We start from the raw sequence: 21,469 nt of genomic DNA, 5'->3' as shown, positions 1-21,469 counted from the left end.
AAGATGCAGCAATTGACATTTTTCAAAATACCTACATTATCTTCACTGTAGTCCCACAGGGTAGGTGTGACAATGTATATACCTTACAGATGAGAAAACAGGCAGAGAGATGACAGAATTCCGATCCCAATCGGCTCTCCTAAGTCTTCTCAAGGGCTAGCTAACCTCAATACCATCCTGAGTGTCTTTTCCTGTCTTATTCCATTGTTCTGTTTCTTACCTTTCATTTTTCCTGCCAGCTCATATATTTTTCTTGGCTCAGCTGATCGTGCTTCCAGAGCCGTGAATAAGCCACCTCTGCCCCAGCGGCCAGAGTCATCTGGCAGAAGAAAGAAAATTTTCATCTGTAAGAGGCAAAGTCAAGCCCACAATTAGAAAACCAAAATCACACAAGATAGGCTTGTAGAAGAATGATTTTTTCAAAGGGAAGGAACGATATATCTGATCTCCTAAGAGAATCATAGTTGGATTCCCAAATATGTTCAGGTTTTCTGAAAGATACGCCTGGTCATCATAACAGAAAGGCAGCTCAAAAATGAGTGTTAAGAAGAAGCAGAAATTTCTGGTGGGTCTGTAACCCTGGAGAGTGGAGAGTGGATGGAACACGGCAGTGACAAGCACTGTTAATACCACAGCATACAACTCCCGTTTTACAAGCAAGGAAGAGAAAATGTTGAATGACTCATTCAAGCTCACACTAATGGAGCTGGGTGGCACCTGGTATTTATACTCATTCACACCACAACTACTCATGTACCTGTACCACACGTCAGACGACATTCGAGGTATGGGGTGATACAGTGAGCACACATGCACACACAGTCCTCTTCCATTAAGCTTATATTCTAATGCAATGAGACGGTCAAAGACACACGTTAATACACCAGGAGGGGATAAAGGTTAAGTAGTGTAGAAATAGGACAGGGTAACAGAGGCAACATACAGACTGTTTTACAAGCAGACATTTGAACAATGCTTGATGGAATTATTTGGGAAAGTAGGGTTCCTGGCAGAGGATACAGAACATGCAAATGTTGTCAGGGGAACACACAGGGAGTTTCTCAGAGAATACAGTTTTCTTCTAAAATGCAGCCTTGTTTCACCCTCTTAAAAAACTTGTGCAGAGGATGAGACAGATATTGTCCCATTAACATAGATTAGGAGGCTGACACTCAGGGAAAGTGGGTAACTTAACCAGGTAAACCGAAGAGCCAAGAGTCAAATCCACGTCCGCTGATTCTATAAGCCATGTTTTCCTGGCCACATGACACTGCACTGGGACCAGCCCTTAAGCCATGACTGTGCCTCATCCTCTTCCTTTCTTGGCACCATGAAGACGAGGCACCCTCCCTGTCCCACACCACTTCTTGTACCTACACAATGCACAATGAAGGCATCCTCAGCCTGGGCCTGAGAGTGTGTGATGTCACCGATGACGTACTTGATGGAGGCTGGGTCTGGGTCTTCGCAGCCCAGCTTGGCAGCACCCCTGTCTTCCTCATCCTCCAGGTCTTCAGGCTCACTCTCCTCAGAGGGCAGGCAGAAGGACTGCTAGTTGTTGGACTTCCACCAAGCCACCCTTCAATAGGCCAGAGAGAAGAGAAAAGTGACCTCTCCTTTGAGCACATTCTGCACTGCTATTCCAAACAGTAACTGCCAAGTGAGATGCAATCACAAACTCACCGACTGAAGTTTTCTGCTCAACTGTGAATAAACAAGTTTTAGTGATCAGCCCAACTGTTTCTTGATTACACTTCAATACTGAGCAGCCACCAAATGTCCCTGTTTTTAAGTACATGACTAAAAGAGACTGTTCAAATAAACAATTCCTTGTCAACTATAATAAAATCTTTAGAATTTCTTGTTTCTCTGCTTTAGGTACTCAAGACTTCTCACTAAAGTGGACTCAACGTTAAAGCTAAATCTTGGAAAAAGTGTTCTGTGGAGTCAGGCGTGGTGGTGCACACCTGCGATCCTAGCTACTCCGGAAGCTGAGGCAAGAGGATCACAAGTTAGAGGCCACCTGGATAACTCAGTGAGAGCTGGCTCAAAACGAAAAATAAAAAGAACTGGGGAAGTAGATCGTGGTAGAGTGTCCCAGGTTCAATCCCTAATCCAAAAAAAAAAAAAGTATTCTGTTACCAACAGGAACTACCAGGTTGATACTTTTTTGAATTTTTAAGTGATGTTCAATTGTGGAATCTTTTGCCAACTGTGATCCTCAGCTTGGTTAGTAACACAGACATACTTTTTTTCCATCAAAAATATATTAAGGGCTTGGGGATATGGCTCAAGCAGTAGCGCGCTTGCCTGGCATGCACGGGGCGCTGGGCTCAATCCTCAGCACCACATAAAAATAAAATAAAGATGTTGAATCCACCAAAAACTAAAAAATAAATATTAAAAAATTCTCTCTCTCTCTTAAAAAATATTAAATTTCCCATATGAATATCCTACCCTTCTCCACAATCCAGCAGAGGAGATGAGACTTACGTCACTGGAAACCACAGTACTTTATGGACATACTTTTTCTTATGTTCAGCCTCTTCCTTTGCCCTCTTCTTTTCCTCTATTATCTCTTTCTCTTGGCTGCTGCTTCTTGTCTTCTTTTCTGTATTTCCTCCAGTTCTTCTGGGCTCCGAATCTGCTTCCTTTTGGTGGACCCCTCCACTAGGCCTGGGATAAGAACCTGTGGGAAAGACAGGACCACAGCCCAGAAGGTCAGAGACGTCCTATCCTCTCACGTCTCCTTCACCCTGAAGCACACTCCACAGAGGTGACTCGTGTGGGATCTCACAGAGCACAGCATCCCTGTGTGGTGGGCACTGGCCGCCAGGTAATCCAATTTAACATTCATATTTTGCATCGCACTGGCACGGCACGCAAAGCACTAGCATGGCTGCTAGTCATTTTGATTCATCTCATTAGTAATAAGGTGCTTATTTTTTCTTTGATTGAAAGCATACACCGTAGGATGGCATTTAAAGTTTAAATAATTTTAACACAAATCTTTCTACAAAAGTACAATTCCTTTTAATACAGTATTTTAGCATGATTATCTTAATGATAGCTAACATTTAGAAAATACTTTTTAAGCACAAAATACTGTGAACATTACATGTATCGGTTATGACTGCCATCATCTCTTAATGAAACAGGGTCATGATTATCAACAGCAGGATATGGTATTTTGATGTAACATGGTGATCCCTTTAGGGTGGCTTAGAAGAGGGACAGGCCTACTTTTACCTGTATTAAATGGTATAGTATACTCAGCTTGTTAATGTTTTTTATACTAGATTTTTATATAGGGTTCAGATACTTTGCTATATTTTAACAGACACTTATTTCTTAACAAATCATCCTAAGATATAATTTTTTGGAATTATGATTTCACACAAATTAACAGCTCTTACACTGCCTTTATTTCGGAGTAACCGGCCTTCTTGACTTGTTTTCTCCAAAAGGGTTTTCTGAAGATTCACCAGTTGTTCAAATGATTTTCTGTCTTCCTTACTGGGCTCTTTAGAATAATCTTTACCTTCGAATAAGTACCTATGACTTTCTAAGAACATAAAACACAAAGTGAGAAATGTTAAGACATTGAAAGACAGGTTAATGCTATTCAAAGCAATAACTAGGAGAATAAGAGAACAACCCTTACTCTAAAGGGCAAAGACCAGCTTGTGATGAAGGCATTCCATTTCCTGTTGCATTACACTGAAAAGTTTGGGTTCTACACATGTTTCCTTTTCAAAGGATAGAGCATTGGCTTAAAACCCTTTTGGGTCTATCCAAGATGATATGGGAATCTCTGCTGGATCCCTCTACCCTGCTGAGTCTCAAATCACTCATTCATTCCACAACTATTCCCAGTGTAAATCTCACTGACTTTTAAGAACCACTAATAAAATCTCTACTTTTTAATCCCAAACACACTTTTAATACTCTTTTTTCGCTTTTTCTATAATATTAAAAGGAACAAGTGGAAATTCTATGAGAAAATGAAAAAAAAAATCACAAAAAAATAATCCCTTGGATTTATAATATTCTTTACAGATCTCACAAAGCATCTTCATGTTTTTTACATCAATCATGTTATAGCTAACCCCACTTATGAAAGGGGAAACTGAGACTCACACAGGGATTACATGGTTCCAACTCTTTCTGCTACAAAATGAACATGGCAGGTTTTTCTAATTCTAATATCAATATGTTCTTTTCAGTAGATTAGTGTGTATGGAAAAGTAGAAAAAAGCTTGCAAATAATCATGGCAAAAACAATAAGAACAGTAGTATAATCTTTTTTCTTTCTTTAATTTTTGCAGTGCTGGGGATCAAACCCAGGGACTCACAAATGCTAGGCAAGAGCTCTAACACTGAGCAGCACCCCCAGCCAATAGAATATTCTTAAGTAGCACTTTATGCTATCAGAGCAATTTCACATCTAGTATCACATTTGATTTTTTCAGCTGTGTAAAAGAGTAAAGCAGACATTAATAGCACCATTTTACAGATGAAGACACTAAGGCCCAATGAGGCTAGGTGGTCTGCCAAGATCATGAATCAAGTGATAACCAGCCAAGACCAGTAAACACAGACAGGTAGGATAATAAGTCAAAAGTAAAATGTATGTAATAGCACATGTTACCAAATAATGTATTTTCACAGCATTATGAAATCAGCTACAAGTATGTTTTCCCCAGAGAGTATGAAAGCAAAACATTTTCATTCTCAAGAGATCAACTGCTTCACACTTGTACCCAAATCTAACCAGCCATAATTCTAATTGGCATTTGCTAATTAAATCAGCAGGGGGCTCTCAAAGAGGCACTCTATCAACAAGTGGAAAAAACATAAAGGGCTGAGAAGTTTCAATTATGATCAACATTATGTAGTATCATACTGCATGAAATTCTCAGCTTACCATATAACTGTGCTTTTTAGAAAACTTGGCATTAAAGATAAAGCTACCTTACTTTATAGTTAATTGTGAATGGGCTGCTCTAACTACTCCTCTTTCATATTCCTTTGTTATTTTTAACCATGCTTTATGTCTTCACTCTGTTTCGAAGAGGCAGCTGGAGCCCACAGGTCTAGACCCTCATCTGGGTTCTGCCAGAAGAACCATCTACCACAAAGAGAATCAAGACAGTCATCGAAGACAACATTCCAAATTTTAATCCAACTAGAGAATCCAACAGTTAAACAGTCTGCAAAAATGTAATTTTTTTGTAGGTAGACTGAGATATATAATTATCTTTCTGAAAACACTGCAATTTTATTTTGTTCTAGTAAATAAAGTCAATCTAGATGAGTATAGAAAAGGGTGGAAACTTGGTACTAAGGTAATCAAATACAACTTAAAAATATGACCACACACATATCTATTTTTTCTCTCACCTGAAACAGCTAAAGGACAATACACAGATTTCTAAAAAGATATGAGGCAATGGTAGATGAAACAGTGCATGAATTCTTTGGAAGATAAAAAGTGGGTAAGAAGAGAACAACAGATTCAGAAGAGCTGTGGAACCAAAACACTGGTATCTAGCTGGGGCTGACTGCAGGAACCCTTTCAGTCCTCCAAAAACTCAGACGCACAAGCACAGGCACCACAGTATGGAGGAACAGAGAGGATCCGCACACCAAACACCAGGAGCACCATGAGCCCTCACCTCCCTGTCTTTCCAATTTAAACCAACAATTTCACTGTAATGGTATAGGACTCGTCTTAGGATATGATGAGTTGTCCAGTGAAATCTTCAAATCTGGCTGTCTGAAAAGCTCCCCCAGTGCAAAAGCTAGCTTGCTAACCAGTGCTGTTGGCATGAGGCCCAAAGGCCGCCCACCTGTTCACAACAGAGCTGCCTGTCAGCTTTGGGGCATTTCACCAGCACCCTGATCAGACAGGACACCAGATGTTTCAGGTAAACTGCTAACAAGAACAAGAGACTCCAAAACAAAATTTTTAAAAAGAAGAAGAAGAAGGAAAAGCAAATGGAGGAAAAAGAGATAATACAGTGGGCAGGGTAACACTTTTTGAAAAGATATAATAAATATCCTCCCTGAGATATATTTTAAAAAGCTACAATAAATGTCCTCGGGGAGGATATTATATCCTTGAAATGGGAATAGGATACGACTAAAACAACAAGCTGAGAACAAGAAAGAGTTCTTGAAGAATATAAATGTGATACTATCATAACGAATTTTTAAGATAAAACACAAGAAAAGTCCAAGAACTATGTTTTGTAAAATAATGCGAGTTGCCTAGATTTTGAATTCTCCATATATTCCATAAAAACCACACCAGCCAACAAGGATAATCAAACCACCCCTAATCTAAGCCTACCAAAAAATTAGGAGTCGGGAACTACTATAAACTTCCACTTGAAGGTAAACAGAGAATGAACATCCCAAACCAGCTGAGCTCTGAAGCCCTCACTGGTCTGGGGAGGCAGACAGAATTTGCACAGGAGCAGGACAGTGGAGCTCTAGCAGTTCCAGACAGATAAAGTTCATCCTCCAGAATGAGGTCACCCCAGGAAGGGAGAGCAATGAGGACATCTGAGATTGGTAGTTCAGAGCAGTGGCTGCTTAGGAATTCAAAGGAAGGGCTGGAAGGAGATGCAGTCAGACATCTGGGGGCGCTCTGCTCTCGGGTGAGAAAGAGGTAATGCAGACAGCCTTCAACAGTCTATGGCAGGGAGAAAGAGAGAAGCAATGGGAGAAAATTCAGAAGGACAAAACCAAAAGCCTCGCCCAGCCCCTTCCCTACCAGTAAAGGAAGCACCCTACTGAAGCCAGTGTGCTTCTCTGTATTGATGGGAGAAAGAACTCTTTTTCTTGGGTGGGGTGGGGTGGGGTGGGGAGGGAGGTACTGGGGATTGAACTCAGGGGCATGAGCCACCGAGCCACACCCCAGCCCTATTTTGTATTTTATAGAGACAGGTTCTCACTGAGTGCCTCACTTTTGCTGAGGCTGGCTTTGAACTCACGATCCTCAGCTTCTGGAGTCACCAGGATTACAGGTGTGCACCACTGTGCCAGGCTAGAAGGAACTCTTAAATTAAGAAGGTCAGTAAGGGTGAAAGATCTATATAATGAAAATTACAGAACCCTAAAGAAAGAAATCAAAAAAGACCTTAGAAGATAGAAAGATCTACCTTGCTCTTGGATAGGCAGAATTAATATTATCAAAATGACCATACTTCCAAAAGCGCTATACAGATTTAATGCAATTCCAACCAAAATCCCAATGATATTCCTCATAGAAATAGAAAAAACAATCACAAAATTCATCTGGAAAAATAAGAGACCCAGAATAGCTAAAGCAATCCTTAGCAGGAAGAGTGAAGCAGGTGGCATCACTATACCAGACCTTAAACTATACTACAGAGCAATAGTAACAAAAACAGCATGGTATTGGCACCAAAACAGACTGGTAGACCAATGGTACAGAACAGAGGACACAGAGACTAACCCACAAAACTACAATTATCTTATATTAGAAAAAGGTACCAAAAACATGCACTAGAGAAAAGATAGCATCTTCAACAAATGGTGCTGGGAGAACTGGAAATCCATATGCAACAAAAAGAAATTAAACCCCTATCTCTCACCATGCACAAAACTCAACTCAAAATGGATCAAGGACCTGGGAATAAAACCAGAGACTCTGCGTTTAATAGAAGAAAAAGTAGACCCTAATTTCCATCATGTGGGCTTAGGCTCCAACTTCCTTAATAAGACTCTTCTGGTGCCAGAATTAAAATCAAGAATCAATAAATGGGATGGACTCAAACTAAAAAGTTTCTTCTCAGCAAAAGAAACAAATCTGTGAGGTGAATAGAGAGCCTACATCTTGGGAGCAAATCTTTACCCCTCACACATCAGATAGAGCACTAATCTCTAGGGTATATAAAGAACCTCAAAAGCTAAACACCAAAAAAACAAATAACCCAATCAATAAATGGGCCAAGGACCTGAACAGACACTTCTCAGAAGATAATATACAATCAGTCAACAAATACATGAAAAAATGTTCATCATTACTAGCAATTAGAGAGATGCAAATCAAAACCACTCTAAGTGTTGCAGTCTGATAGGACTGCAAATTGGTGCAGCCAATATTGAAAGCAGTATGGAGATTACTTGGAAAATTGGGAATGAAACCACCATCTGACCCAGCTGTCCCTCTCCTCCATCTATACCCAAAGGACTTAAAAACAGCATACTACAGGACACAGCTGCATCAATATTTATAGCAGCACAATTCACAATAGCTAAACTGTGGAACCAACTTAGATGCCCTTCAATAGATGAATGGATTAAAAACTGTGGTGTATGTGTGCATGTGTGTGTGTATGTATACACACACACACACACACATAATGGAATATTACTCAGCAATAAAAAAAAATAAAATCATGGCATTTTCAGGTAAATGGATGGAGTTAGAAAAGATAATGCTAAGTTAGCCAATCCCCCAAAACCAAATGCAGAATATTTTCTTTGATATAAGGAGGCTGATTCATAGTGGGATAGAGAGTGGGAGATGGGAGTAACAACAAGCTCTAGATAGGGCAGAGGGGTTGGAGGGGAAGGGAGGAGGCATGAGGTTATTAATGATGGTGGAATGTGATAATTATTATCCAAAGTACAGGTATGAATACACGAACTGGGTGTGAATATACTGTGTACACAATCAGAGATATGAAAAATTGTGCTCTATATGTATAATAAGAATTATCATATATGAATAAAAAGTTTTAAAAAAAGATCAGTAAAAACCCTTTCACACCAGCCCATATTGACTCCCTGTTGCTGATACAGGAGAACAGACATTTTAAAAATGATCATGAGAAAAAGAAAAAACAAAACAAAACCCCTTTCAAGTCTGAAATTCAAATATTTCAGAACAGAAAATGGACAAAAAGATAAATATTGGGGCTAAGGCTGTAGTTCAGTGGCAGAGTGCTTGCTCAGCATGTGTGAGGCACTGGGCTCGATCCTTAACCACCACATTAAAAAAATAAAATAAGGGCATGCTATCTATCTACAACTTAAAAAAAAAAAGATATTGACCAAATTCGGGAAAAAAGAAAAAGGAAGACAAAATTATCTCCTACACCTCATGGGTCTTTTTTTTTAATATTTATTTTTTTAGTTGAAGTTGGACACAATGCCTTTATTTTACTTCTGTTTTTATGTGGTGCTGAGGATCGAACCCAGGCCCTTGCACATGTGAGGTGAGTGCTCTACCGCTGAGCCACGACCCGAGCCCCCACCTCATGGGTCTTAAAAGACCTAAAGCACATGACATAGTCAGTACTGTTGATGAACACAATAAATGTCCATAAATATTAGTTGCAATTTAAAAAACATTCAACTATTGAGAAGAGGAATCACTGTGCAAAGCACCATCATAAAGATAGCAGGTTTCACCAAATAAACTCCAGAGAAGATGTCTGCATCAAGGGAGAAAAGGTTCAAATTTAATCCTTGAGACTGACAGGACCATAAACATTAATATCATTCCTTGGATTCAAAGTCCAGCTTCAAGGGAACAACGATTACTCTGGCAGTTCTTGGACCAGGAAGCCTTAAGAATGTCACAGATGACTACAGGGCTGGGTAGGAAAGAGAGGTCCCCGGGGCAAGACACAGGACTTCCCGTGGGGACGCATCTCACTCACACCCTGAGGTGACGGAGTCATTGGCTCACCTAAGCCCAACTCACTTCCTTCCTCCTGCTCTCTGATCCCTCCTCCAGCTGCAGGCAGGGCACCAGAGGCCCACTGGCCATTTTCTGTCTCTCCCAGGATGGACTCCAGGTCTACCTCCTCCAGGGTGCTCCCCTCAGAAGACAGCAGTTTATCCAAGCCGAATTTCAGTATGTCACTCAACTTGAATGAAGAAAACGAGAGATCCAGTTAGTTCTCATGAAAACACAGGTGAGGATGTGTGACTCGCTAAGTGTCTAAATGACCCCCTGACGGACTTTCTTCTCTTCCATCACAAATGACACCTGCCAGGCTGTTCTGGAGTTGGATGAGGAATAAGCAGAGAGGTGATGAATGATGATCAGAGATGTTGACTTTGACAATTATTTACGATACCAAAAAAACTTTTTGGCCTCCAATTTTTTTGAGGAGTGGGGGCAGATAAGATGATCCCCAGCATCTTCTCTAGCACTCTCACCAGCATTTTCTACAGGCACTTCCAGTAGTCGAGAGAAGTCAGAGACCCTGCTGGATACCTTCTTACCTCTCCCACTGCCAAACTAACCCTAAAGAGAAGGTGCCACTGAACACCTCATCTCACCATGAGCTGCCACCTGTCCTTGCCAAGCCGCTTTGCTACCACAGTGCTTTACGGTACCCACTTTGGCAAAACCATGACCACCCTGATCACCAGACCCCAGGCCTTTCTCAATTTCAATCTCCCTGGAAAGTCCTGGGGCACTCCCCATCCTACCCTCTTGCTCCCCCTAGGGGACAGACTCAGCCTACTTCCTATGGCTGCAGGAACCAGACTCTTAGATATGTTACCTGGCTTCACTTGCTACCTGCAACTCTCCGCCTCCCTAAGTACTCTCTCTTAGGAATTCTGAACCAATTGGTATCCACATCATGGGACTTCATTTTCATTCTGCCCTTTTAGATTTGGTTAGTTATCTCTAGATTGCCTATTCTGTAATTTGGAAACTTCAGCTTGAAAATACCTGAGATGAAAACTATGACAAAAACTAAGCAAAACCACACCTGATATATTTATATTTAACCTTGATGTACCTATATTTATAACCAAGCCAAATGGCTTTGGCATTTAGCACCCAAAACAGAAGAAAGCCAAGTATTTATGATGAGGCTCAGTCCATACTGGGACCCTTCCCCCTTCCACTCCTTGGACTAAGTCTCCTGGCTTCCCTCGCTACTGCTCACTCACAAAGTGTCTTTAAGGAACTACCCATTTTTTAAATGAAAACCACTTTATTACAGTAACTAAGAGCATGTAGTTGGAAGTTAAAGAGTGCTCGGATTAGAGCCATGAACCTGATGTTTGGAAAATTTCTTAAGATGTAGATAAAGACGTCTATCTCATTTTTTTGTTATTCTTCTTCTGAAACAACTGGAAAAAGTGCGCGTCACACATGCTTAGCACACAGTAAGCATTCAATAAGTGCTCACCACATCTTTATCTGCTCTCTGTTTCTGCTGTGTTCTCCTGGTAAGACAAGGAACCTGCTTTCCTTTTTCAGGCCTTCACTGCTCTATACTGCTTAGATCTGTCAAACCAGAACCACGTCTTTTACTATTAGATTCTTTTAATAACTTAAAAAATGTCCTGCTGTATTTTGAGACAAGGCAGTGAGTTATCACCCTTGTTCTTGGCAACCATAAATAACTCACAGTCTGGTGGGGAGGAAAGAATCAAGACAGAACCAGAATGTGATCTCTTGCCATGGCCTGGGCAGGAAGTCACACCAAGGTCCTCTCCCACAGCCAATAGTTTGTACTGGCACAAGGATCTGGTCCCATGGCAGAGTTTGTGCCTGTGCATTTCACAATGATGTGCTAGCAGCCAATGTCACAGGGAAACCCCTGATTGAATGCCTGGAGCTCCCTCCACTGGGGAAGCGTGGAGCATCTGAGAATCATCTCCTCTAACTCCTGATGCCTGTGCCTTCACAACAGCCCACGATGAGCTCCTCCCCCAAGGTCCTGTAAAGAAGTGTATTTAGACACCTACAGTGTACACGTACCTCTCTCTCAATCCTTCACCTTCCATTTGAAATTGCCTCTTCAATAGTGTGAAAATAAAATGCACAGCCTGCCCGGCCACCATGACAGATGAGCATGCAGAAGACTCAAAACAGAAAAGGCCAAAGACTCCACAGTTACTCTCTAAGAAAAACAAAAATCAAGCAAACAAACAAAACCTAGGGTTCTTCTTTCAGGTTCTAGTACCCCCAAATCTGTGACCCTTTCCTGCAGGTCAATGACTCCCTAACAAAAACAGCACCATCCCTGTCTCCAATACTGATGTGTAAAGATACAGATGTGAGAAAATTGCCATTTTTAACTCATGCGTGGGCTGGTTGTGAATTCGATAATTCTGCTTGTGATACTGTGTAATTTTTCCCCTTTCACATACCTCTTGAATTTTTTGTTTGATAAGCTGATCCTTTTAAAGCCTGGTTTTTCTTGCAAACTTTTCTAATTCCTTTCTCTTCTGAGTCTCCCTCTAACAATAATTTATATTGATTTTTAATACAAACTCTGTTGACTAAAGCCTACATTATTTTCATCTTTCTAATTTCTATCCCTATCTTCCTACTTTCTACTCTCATCTTTGAACTTGCTCTCTATCACTGCCTGCCTCAAAACAAGAGCCAACTCCTGTCATTTCTCTGCAGTTTCCTACAGCAGACCTTCCCACAGCTACTACCTTTTGTCAGACATTTATTACTCTCTTCATGCCTGAATCATGCTAGATACTAGGGGTTGATCTCTCTGCCTCTAATCCCTCAAAAGGACCTGGGATATGTTATAATATAGGTTCAATTTTATCTCAAAGGCCTCCTACCAAAAGAGAGCTCTCTAGGATATTCTAAGCCAGCATCTGACTCCCATCTAATTTTTCCATCTTCAAGCAAATTAACTCTAGTGCTTTCACCCCTATATCCTATGGCATAATTTTGAATTCCTAATCTTGTTCACTCATCTCTGAGTATGGAATGAGTACTGTAAGTCACTACTCAAAGGGTCTGGGATTAAGGAGGAGGTATGGAACTAATCATCACGGATTAAAAAAAAAGGAAGAAAAAAAAAGAACGTCAAACAAATTCTCTCTGAGGTAACTCGTGGCACACTCATCTTTAGAAGCCATGAAGAGATTAATCCATGATGTTCAGTTTATGCTCAAAGTCATACATCCAATAAGGGATAAGATGTGAATTTCAATCCAAGTTAGATGGTTCAAAGCTCATTCTCTTTATTCTATTTTCTCTGCCTTTAAATGCCACCCTCAGTTTTAGCTAGTATGGCACCTTGCATGTAGTTAGGTACTGAGAGGGTGAGAATTAGGCCAATGAAAAAAATGTGTAATTTGCAACAATGGGTGGTTAATGCTGGTCCTTTTTATTTGCATTCTCATCCACAGAGAGTGCTGGTTATAAATCATGAGACTCTAAAAAGAACACATTTTACCTGGAGGTCAGTATCAGCCAAAGGTTTCTGGGCTCCCAGAGTAAAATGGCCTCTTTCTATGTTTGTGTTGGTGAGCTGCAGTTTGGAGGCTGCTTTCCTATAAACTATTTCTTCCACAGTGTCTCGTCCAATCAGCCGGATCACTTCCACAGCCCTGTACGGGAGTCAAATGAGAGCAGTGTTATGAGTCTGCAAAGCTGGGGAAAAAAGCATGCCAGGAAGATACACCTAAAAGGAAGCAGAACCAAATGCCACACACAGGGAACAATGAAAAGAACACTGCTCATGGGGACCTGATCATTTGTTAGAGAAATCTGGCCTCAACTTCTTTCTGAACTTTTCCCCAAAAGAGTAAGAGGAAGGAAGATGAAGTGACCACTATTGGGCCTACATCTGTAGCCAGGATAACCCCTGGCAGGCATGTTACCTCAAGTCAAAGGGTAGCTGAACACAACTTTGTTTCCTCTTTATGGTACTGGGAACCCAACCCAGGGGAGCTTTACCATGAAGTTATATCCTAGCCTTAAAAAAAAAGTTTTGATACAGGGTTTAGGTAAGTTGCAAGGTTGGCTTTAAACTTGATCTTCCATCTTGAGTCTCCCATGCTGATAATGATTACAGGCATGTGCACCCACTGGCTTTAACTTCATTTTTAAACTGAATTAGGATCTATCATGAGAAACATGAACTAAATAAATTATAAGTTTTTTCTAATCATTTTGGAATTTAACTGTTCAACAAAGTGAGTCTGAACTGATCATGTGACCACCGATCCCCCAACATGACTCTACAAGCCAGCAGCACAACGGGGTTCAAACCCAGTGGTCTCTCAACTCCAATGTGGCACTGTTGTCAGGACTACCCTGTCCACCTTCCTCCCCAGTGCACAGCTGCAAGCCAACAGAGCAGAAAGGTGCCAATGTCTAACTCACTCACTTGTTCTGGCCAATTTGGTGAGCTCTGGCAGCTGCCTGCAAGTCATTTTGAGGATTAAAATCACTGTCAAAAAAAATAACAGTATCTGCTGCTGTTAAGTTCATGCCAACTCCACCTAAAAACCATACAAAAAAGGAGCATGATCAGCAACACACAAATAAGGAACTAGAAACACACAAGGGAGGACTGGGTCATCCTGAAAATCTGAAATCAGTCCAAATGACTGGCTTCATCCTTCAAACTGACATTTCTGCCCCCAAATTCAGGTTTTGACCACCCTACAGTGGTCAAAGTGCTACCTCACCTTTCATTGCGTGAACTGGGAAAATTTAATTATCAACTATAACAGAAAGAGAGGTAAGCAAAAGAAAAGAATGCTTAAGTTAATTGCGTGAAGCCATTTAATATTTGTTTGAAAACCTTGATTGGATTTTGCTTCAGTCTGTGAATAAGGACACAAGTTCTTTCAGAAAACAGCTCCAAAAATAAGAGGTCTGGGGGCTGCAGTTATAGCTCAGTGACAGAACACAAGTGATAGAACACGTGAGGCACTGGGTTCCTTCCTCATCACCACATAAAAATAAATGAAAAAAAGGTATCATCTGTTATGGTTTAGATGTGGTGTCCTCCAAAAGCTCACATGTGAGACAATGCAAGAAGGTTTGGAGGAGAAATGACTGGTAAATGGCTTTAACCTAATCAGTGAATGAATGCCTAATGGGATTAACTGAGTGGTAACTGGGGCAGGTGGGTGTGGCTGGAGGAAGGGGTTCACCAGGCACATGGCTAAGGGGTATATATTTTGTATCTGGACAGTGGAGTCTCTCTCTCTGCTTTCTGATCACGATGTGAGCTGCTGCCCTCAGTCACACTCTCCTGCCATGATGCTGCCTCCCCTGGAGCTCCAAGGAATGGAGTCGGCCTTCTATGGACTAAGACCTCTGAAACCATGAGCCCTCCATGGGGGAGGCGTAAGGTATATCCAATGCATCTGCAACTGCAGACAGGAGTATAAGATCTTTATTTGTAAAAAAAAAAAAAGAGAAAAATTAAAAGCACTCAAAAGAGAGTTGAAACATCTCCAAAAATAAAATGCATTTTATTGGGGTAGGGTCTGACTCATTTGATAACAAGAGAAAGGAATAGTAATTAGCCATATTAAATACTACTTTTGTCATTGCCCTCCAAAACAGGTTTATTTAGCTCTGCAGAAGTCTGACTACAAAAGTTTTAATTTATGAGATGGACATCATTATCCGAAGTACTCGTATGAAGACACGAATGGTGTAACTCTATTTTGTGTACAACCAGAGATAGGAACAATTGTGCTCTATATGGGTAATCTGAATTGTAATGCATTCTGCTGTCATATATTACAAATTAGAACAAATAATAATAATCATAAAGTTTCCATTTAGTTGGCTCTGTATAGACTAGTCTAAGTGGTTTTAAAGGGGAGTTAGAGGGGAGAAGGAACGGTGGACAGATGGGTATAGGATTTCTGAGCCAGGAAACCCGCTCTGCATGATACTACAGGGTGGAAACATGCCATCGCCTGTTGTTCCAACTCACAGGACACACAACAGCGAGTGAATCCAGCATTACGGACTCTGGTGACACTGAGGTGCCAAAGTAGGTTCATTAGTTTTAACATCTCTCTTCAGGGAGAGGCTGAGAATGGGGGAAGCTAGGCTTGTAAAGGGGCAGGGGATATATGGGAACTCTCTGTACCTTCTATTCAATTTTGTTGTAAACCTAACTTGCTCTAAAAAATAAAGTCTATTAAAAAAGGAAGGGGTGTGTGTAAAAACAAAGACTATCCTTTGAGTTTACCTCTGAGAGTGTCTTATGCAGCAGAGAGCTTTGGCTTTTCAATCTGTGGGCTTCATCCACAACAAGAACACTCCAGGAGAAGCTGTGAGAGAAAATACAAACTTTCAGTTTCGTGTAGCTCAAACATATTTCACAACCACATCTTACTATACGATTATGACATGTTAGGAAGACTAACAGCCCACTCTGTTAGAAGCATACCTGGCATCGTGACCTTCCTATCTTGAAAGGTTACTACCATGTGCTCTGTTTTCCCCTCAGATGAGAAAGATCTATGCAGAAAGTAAGGAGCCATAGACAAAAATGAAAGGATACATTTATCATATTGTACTATGTACCAGACATTGTGCTTGTGGCTTTATGTGCAATTTAATCCAAAGAATAAGACAAGTAACCATAATTGTGCCAACAAGGACACTAAAACTCTGAAAGGCTAGGTAACTAGGTCAAGATCATAAGGGCAGAGCAGATATTCAAACCCATAAGAAAAATCAAGAGACAGTGATGTCACAGCTAAAGGAGTAGGACTTTAAAACGGGAGAGTGGTGAACAGGATCACAGAGATGTCCAGGATGATGCAGCCACTGGACTTGTTAACGTGGAGGTCACTGGGGGCTGCTGCCACAGCATGTTTATAGTATAGTATGTCATGAGAGAAATTTCTCAAGAAGTTTCAGTCCTAGAATCATATTTTTAACAGATGCTACTGGTGGAAAGCTGTTTAAAAAATCCAAAATATGGAAAAAGATCGGATGATATTCTAGATGCATTAACTTAAAATAGCAAAAAATGAAAATAAACTATCTAATAATAGGTGATAAAATGATAAATAGTAGCTGCAAAATACAATAATGAAAAAGGTATAAATATTGAATATCCTTTTAAAAATGTGAAAATCATGCAAAAGATAATACAGTGGGCGTTTTAAGACTTTTAAGTTTTTAATTTTATTGGTAAACATTATGGAATCCCACTGCATTATTTTTGCACTTGTAAAACTAAGTGTGTCAAACAAAAAAGTGGGTAAGGAAGGACAATACTTGAAAAATTAAAACAAACGTCTGTGTAAAGGTTGGCCTACAAAAAGGAAGCCTTCTTTCCAATACCACGACAGACACTACAGACATACAGGAAGATAATCAGAAATGATGTTGAAAACTTGTACTCCAATAAAATAGAAAACCTCAAAGGCATCGACAAATTTCTAGAGTCATATGATTTGCCTAATTTGAATCAGGATGAAATACACAATTTAAACAGATCAATTTCAAATGATGATAGGCTGGAGATGTGGCTCAAGTGGTATCGCGCTCGCCTGGCTTGCATGTGGCCTGGGTTCGATCCTCAGCTCCATATATAAACAAAGATGTTGTGTCTGCTGAGAACTGAAAAATAAATATTAAAATTCTCTCCCTCTCTCTTTAAAAAAAAAAATTTCAAATGATGAAATAGAAGATACTATCAGAAGTCTACCAACCAAGAAAAGCCAAGGACTGGATGGATACACAGCCAAGTTCTACAAGACCTTTAAAGAAGAACTAATACCAATACTCTTAATTTATTTCAGGAAACAGAAAAAGAGGGAGCACTTCCAAACTCATTTTATGAGGCCAATATCACCCTGATTCCAAAACCAGGCAAAGACATATCAAAAAAAGAAAACTTCAGACCAGTATCTCTAATGAACAAGATACAAAAATTCTCATAAAATTCTGGCAAATGGAATACAAAAACATCAAAAAGATTGTGCACCATGATCAAGTGGGATTCATCCCAGGGATGCAAGGTTGGTTCAACACAACAGAAATCAATAAATGTAAGTCATCACATCAATAGACTTAAAGATAAGAATCATATGATCATCTCAATAGAGGCAGAAAAAGCATATGACAAAATACAGCACTCCTTCATGTTCAAAACACTAGAAAAACTAAAGATAACAGGAACATATCTCAAAATCATAAAGGCTCTCTACACTAAGCCCCAGGCCAACATCATTCTAAATAAAGAAAAATTGAAGGCATTCCCTCTAAAAGCTGGAACAAGACAGGGATGCCCCCTTTTACCACTTCTATTTAACACAGTACATGAAACACTGGCCAGAGCAATTAGACGAAAGAAACAAAAGGGATACATATAGGAAAAACAACTCAAATTGGCATTATTTGATGATGATACGATTCAACACCTAGAAGACCCTAAAAGTTCCACCAGAAAACTTCCAGAACTAGTAAATAAATGAATGTAGCAGGATACAAAATCAACACCCATAAGTCAAAAGCATTTCTGTATATCAGTGACAAAGCCTCTGGAAAGAAATGAGAAAAACTATCTCATTCACAATAACCTCAAAACCTGAACAACAAAAATAAAACAAAAGCAAAACAAAACAAAAACACCAGAACACACACAAAAACTTGGGAATCCACTTAAGGAAAGAAGTAAAAGATCTGTATAAAGAAAATTATAGAACCCTAAAGAAAGAAATCAAAGAAGGCCTTAGAAGATGGAAAGATCTACCTCACTCTAGGATAGGCAGAATTAATATTTTATCAAAATGACCATACTACCAAAATCAGTATACAGATTTAATGCAATTCCAATCAAAATCCCAATGGCATTCCTCATAGAAACAAAAAAGCAATCATGAAATTCATCTGCTAAGATAAGAGACCCAGAATAGCTAAAGCAATCCTTAGCAGGAAGAGTGAAGCAGGGGGCATCACTATACCAGACCTTAAACTATGCTACAGAGCAATAGTAACAAAAAAAGCATGGTATTGGCACCAAAACAGACTGGTAGACCAGAATAGAGGGCACAGAGACTAAGCCACAAAATTGCAATTATCTGATATTAGACAAAGGTAGCAAAAACACACACTGGAGAAAAGATAAACTCTTCAACAAATGGTGCTGGTAAAACTGAAAATCCACGTGCAAAATGAAATAAACCCCAATCTCTCACCGTGCACAAAACTCGAGTCAAAATGGATCAAGGACCTGGGAATAAACCAGAGACCCTGATCTAATAGAAGAAAAAGTAAACCCTAACTTCCTTAATAAGACTCCTTTGGTGCCAGAATTAAAATCAAGAATCAATAAATGGGGCAGATTCAAACTAAAAAGTTTCTTCTCAGAAAAAGAAACAATTTGTGAGAGTGTACATCTTGGGAGCAAATCTTTACCCCCTCACATATCAGACAGAGCACTAATCTTTAGGGTATATAAAGAACTCAAAAAGCTAAACACTAAAATAAATAAATAAATAAATAAATAACCAACCCAATCAATAAATGGGCCAAGGACCTGAACAGACACTTCTCAGAAGATGATATACAATCAGTCAATAAATATATGAAAAAAATGTTCATCATCGCTAGCAATTAGAGACATAAAAACCAAAAGTACTCTAAGATTTCATCTCACTCCAATCAGAATGGCAGCTATTATGGATACAAACAACAATAAGTGCTGGCGAGGATGTGGGGGAAAAGGTACACTGCTGGTAGGACTGCAATTGGTGTAGCCAATATGGAAAGCAGTATGGAGATTCCTTGGAAAGCTGGGAATGGAACTACCATCCGACCCAGCTATCCCACGCCTCAGTCTATACTCAAAGGACTTAAAAACAGCATACTACAGGAACACAGCCACATCAATGTTTATAGCAGCACAATTCACAATAGTTAAACTGTGGAGCCAACCTAGATGCCCTTCAGTAGATGAATGGATTAAAAAATGTGGCAAACATACACAATGAAATATTACTCAGCAATAAAAGAGAATAAAATCATGGCATTTGCAGATAAATGGATGGAGTTGGAGAATAATGCTAAGTGAAGTTAGCCAATCCCAAAAATCCAAATGCTGAATGTTTTCTTTGATATAAGGAGGCTGATTCTTAGTGGGGTAGGGAGGGAGAGCATTGGAGGAATAGATGAACTCTAGATAGGGAAGAGGGATTGGAGGGGAAGGGAGGGGGCATGGGGTTAGAAATGATGATAGAATGTGATGGACACTATTATCCAAAGTACACATATGAAGACACGAATGGTGTGAATATACTGTGTAAACAACCAGAGATATGAAAAAAACATCCTCTATATATGTTATATAAATTGCAATGCATTCCGCTGTCATATATAAATAAAAAAAATATATAAAGAAAGATAATTAACCCATAATGAATGTGTTGGTCAGCTTTCTGCTACTGTGACAAGTAGCTGAGATAATGAGTTTATAAAGAGAAAAGTTTTACTCTGGCTCACAAATTTGGAGGGTCAGTCCACCATCAGCTGGCTCCCTTGCTGTTAAGCACATCATGGCAGAAGGGCATGGCAGAGGAAGCCAGCTATCTCAAGGCTGGGACATAGAGAGCAAAGAAGAGGAAGAGGCTGGATCCCTGCTACCCATTCCAAGGACACACCCTCAATGAATGACCAGAAGACATCCCATGAGGGCTCACCTTTCAAAGGTTCCACACACTTTCACCAGTTTCATGCTGGGGACCAAGACTTTAACATATGAGCCTTTGGGAGATATATAGGATCCAAACTATAGCAGTGAATCTCAGTAAGTACTAGATGTTAAAAATATCATCTTCTTCCTCACTTACTCAACTCTTTTTTAAGCATCTCTCATTTTTCCCTCTTATTTAAATCATTTAATAAATAAGTTTGCACAGTTCTTGTATCCCACAAGCAGTGTAAGAGGAATTTTTGATGGAAGGAATTAAATGTGGGAAATCTGATCACAGAGGCTCACAGTATAGGCGGTGGGCAGGTTAATAAACACACTGGCACTCTACCTACTGGTGAGCACATGCCACCTTTTGCCTTTGTTTCTATGTTTGTCTGCATCTGCTACAAGACTACACACCCCTGAAAGTCAAGGTCAATGTCTTAATCTTCTCTATCCCTATGGCCTCATCTGGATCAATAAATATCCAATAAATATTTGCAGAAAAACAACAACAACAACAACAAAGGAAGCCTTACTCCTTAGGCTACAGAGAAAATTGAGAGGAAGAGAGCCAGAGACAGACACTCAGCTAACGAGAGTGGAGTAGAAGACTAAACTGGGGATCCAAAGAGAGGGCAGGAAGTGCAAGGACAGCACTGGGCAGAATAAGCAGGGAATATATTTAGGATTATAAGGAGACAGGGTCCCCATGAGGTTGGACGGTGGTTATGACATAGGTGGTGAGCGTCCATAGTATTGTTCCACTCAAAACAGACTAGGTCTGATTCCTTTGGAAGGACTAGACACAGATATGTATATACACAAACATCTAAAAATGCTTATTTAACGCAAAAGACTAAGTGAAGTGGATTTTGGTTCAATGAGTGAAAGTGGATGGAATCACTCATCAAAGAAAATTAAAGACTGTTTCCCAGAAACGAAAGTAGAGAGAATTCCAACACAAGAATGGAGAGTCCAACAAGGGAACTCCTGATCTTCTCGATCCAAGATTTCACAAGCCT

General features: G+C 40.0%; 1 protein-coding gene across 1 annotated transcript in view; it reads right to left on the bottom strand.

Moving 5' to 3' along the window:
- Positions 1 to 21,469, bottom strand: part of LOC143386344 (chromodomain-helicase-DNA-binding protein 1-like) — a 162,009-nt gene that overhangs the window by 131,058 nt on the left and 9,482 nt on the right. The window contains 11 exon segments of the mRNA XM_077108005.1: positions 221 to 319; positions 1,374 to 1,579; positions 2,527 to 2,575; positions 2,578 to 2,689; positions 3,417 to 3,565; positions 9,731 to 9,911; positions 13,218 to 13,371; positions 14,154 to 14,268; positions 14,574 to 14,595; positions 15,971 to 15,977; positions 15,979 to 16,068. Coding sequence (XP_076964120.1) covers positions 221 to 319; positions 1,374 to 1,579; positions 2,527 to 2,575; positions 2,578 to 2,689; positions 3,417 to 3,565; positions 9,731 to 9,911; positions 13,218 to 13,371; positions 14,154 to 14,268; positions 14,574 to 14,595; positions 15,971 to 15,977; positions 15,979 to 16,068 — 1,184 coding nt within the window.

The sequence above is a fragment of the Callospermophilus lateralis genome, unplaced genomic scaffold, assembly GCF_048772815.1.
Source record: "Callospermophilus lateralis isolate mCalLat2 unplaced genomic scaffold, mCalLat2.hap1 Scaffold_109, whole genome shotgun sequence".
Taxonomy (NCBI): Eukaryota; Metazoa; Chordata; class Mammalia; order Rodentia; family Sciuridae; genus Callospermophilus; species Callospermophilus lateralis.
This window is presented reverse-complemented; position numbering and strand designations above follow the sequence as displayed.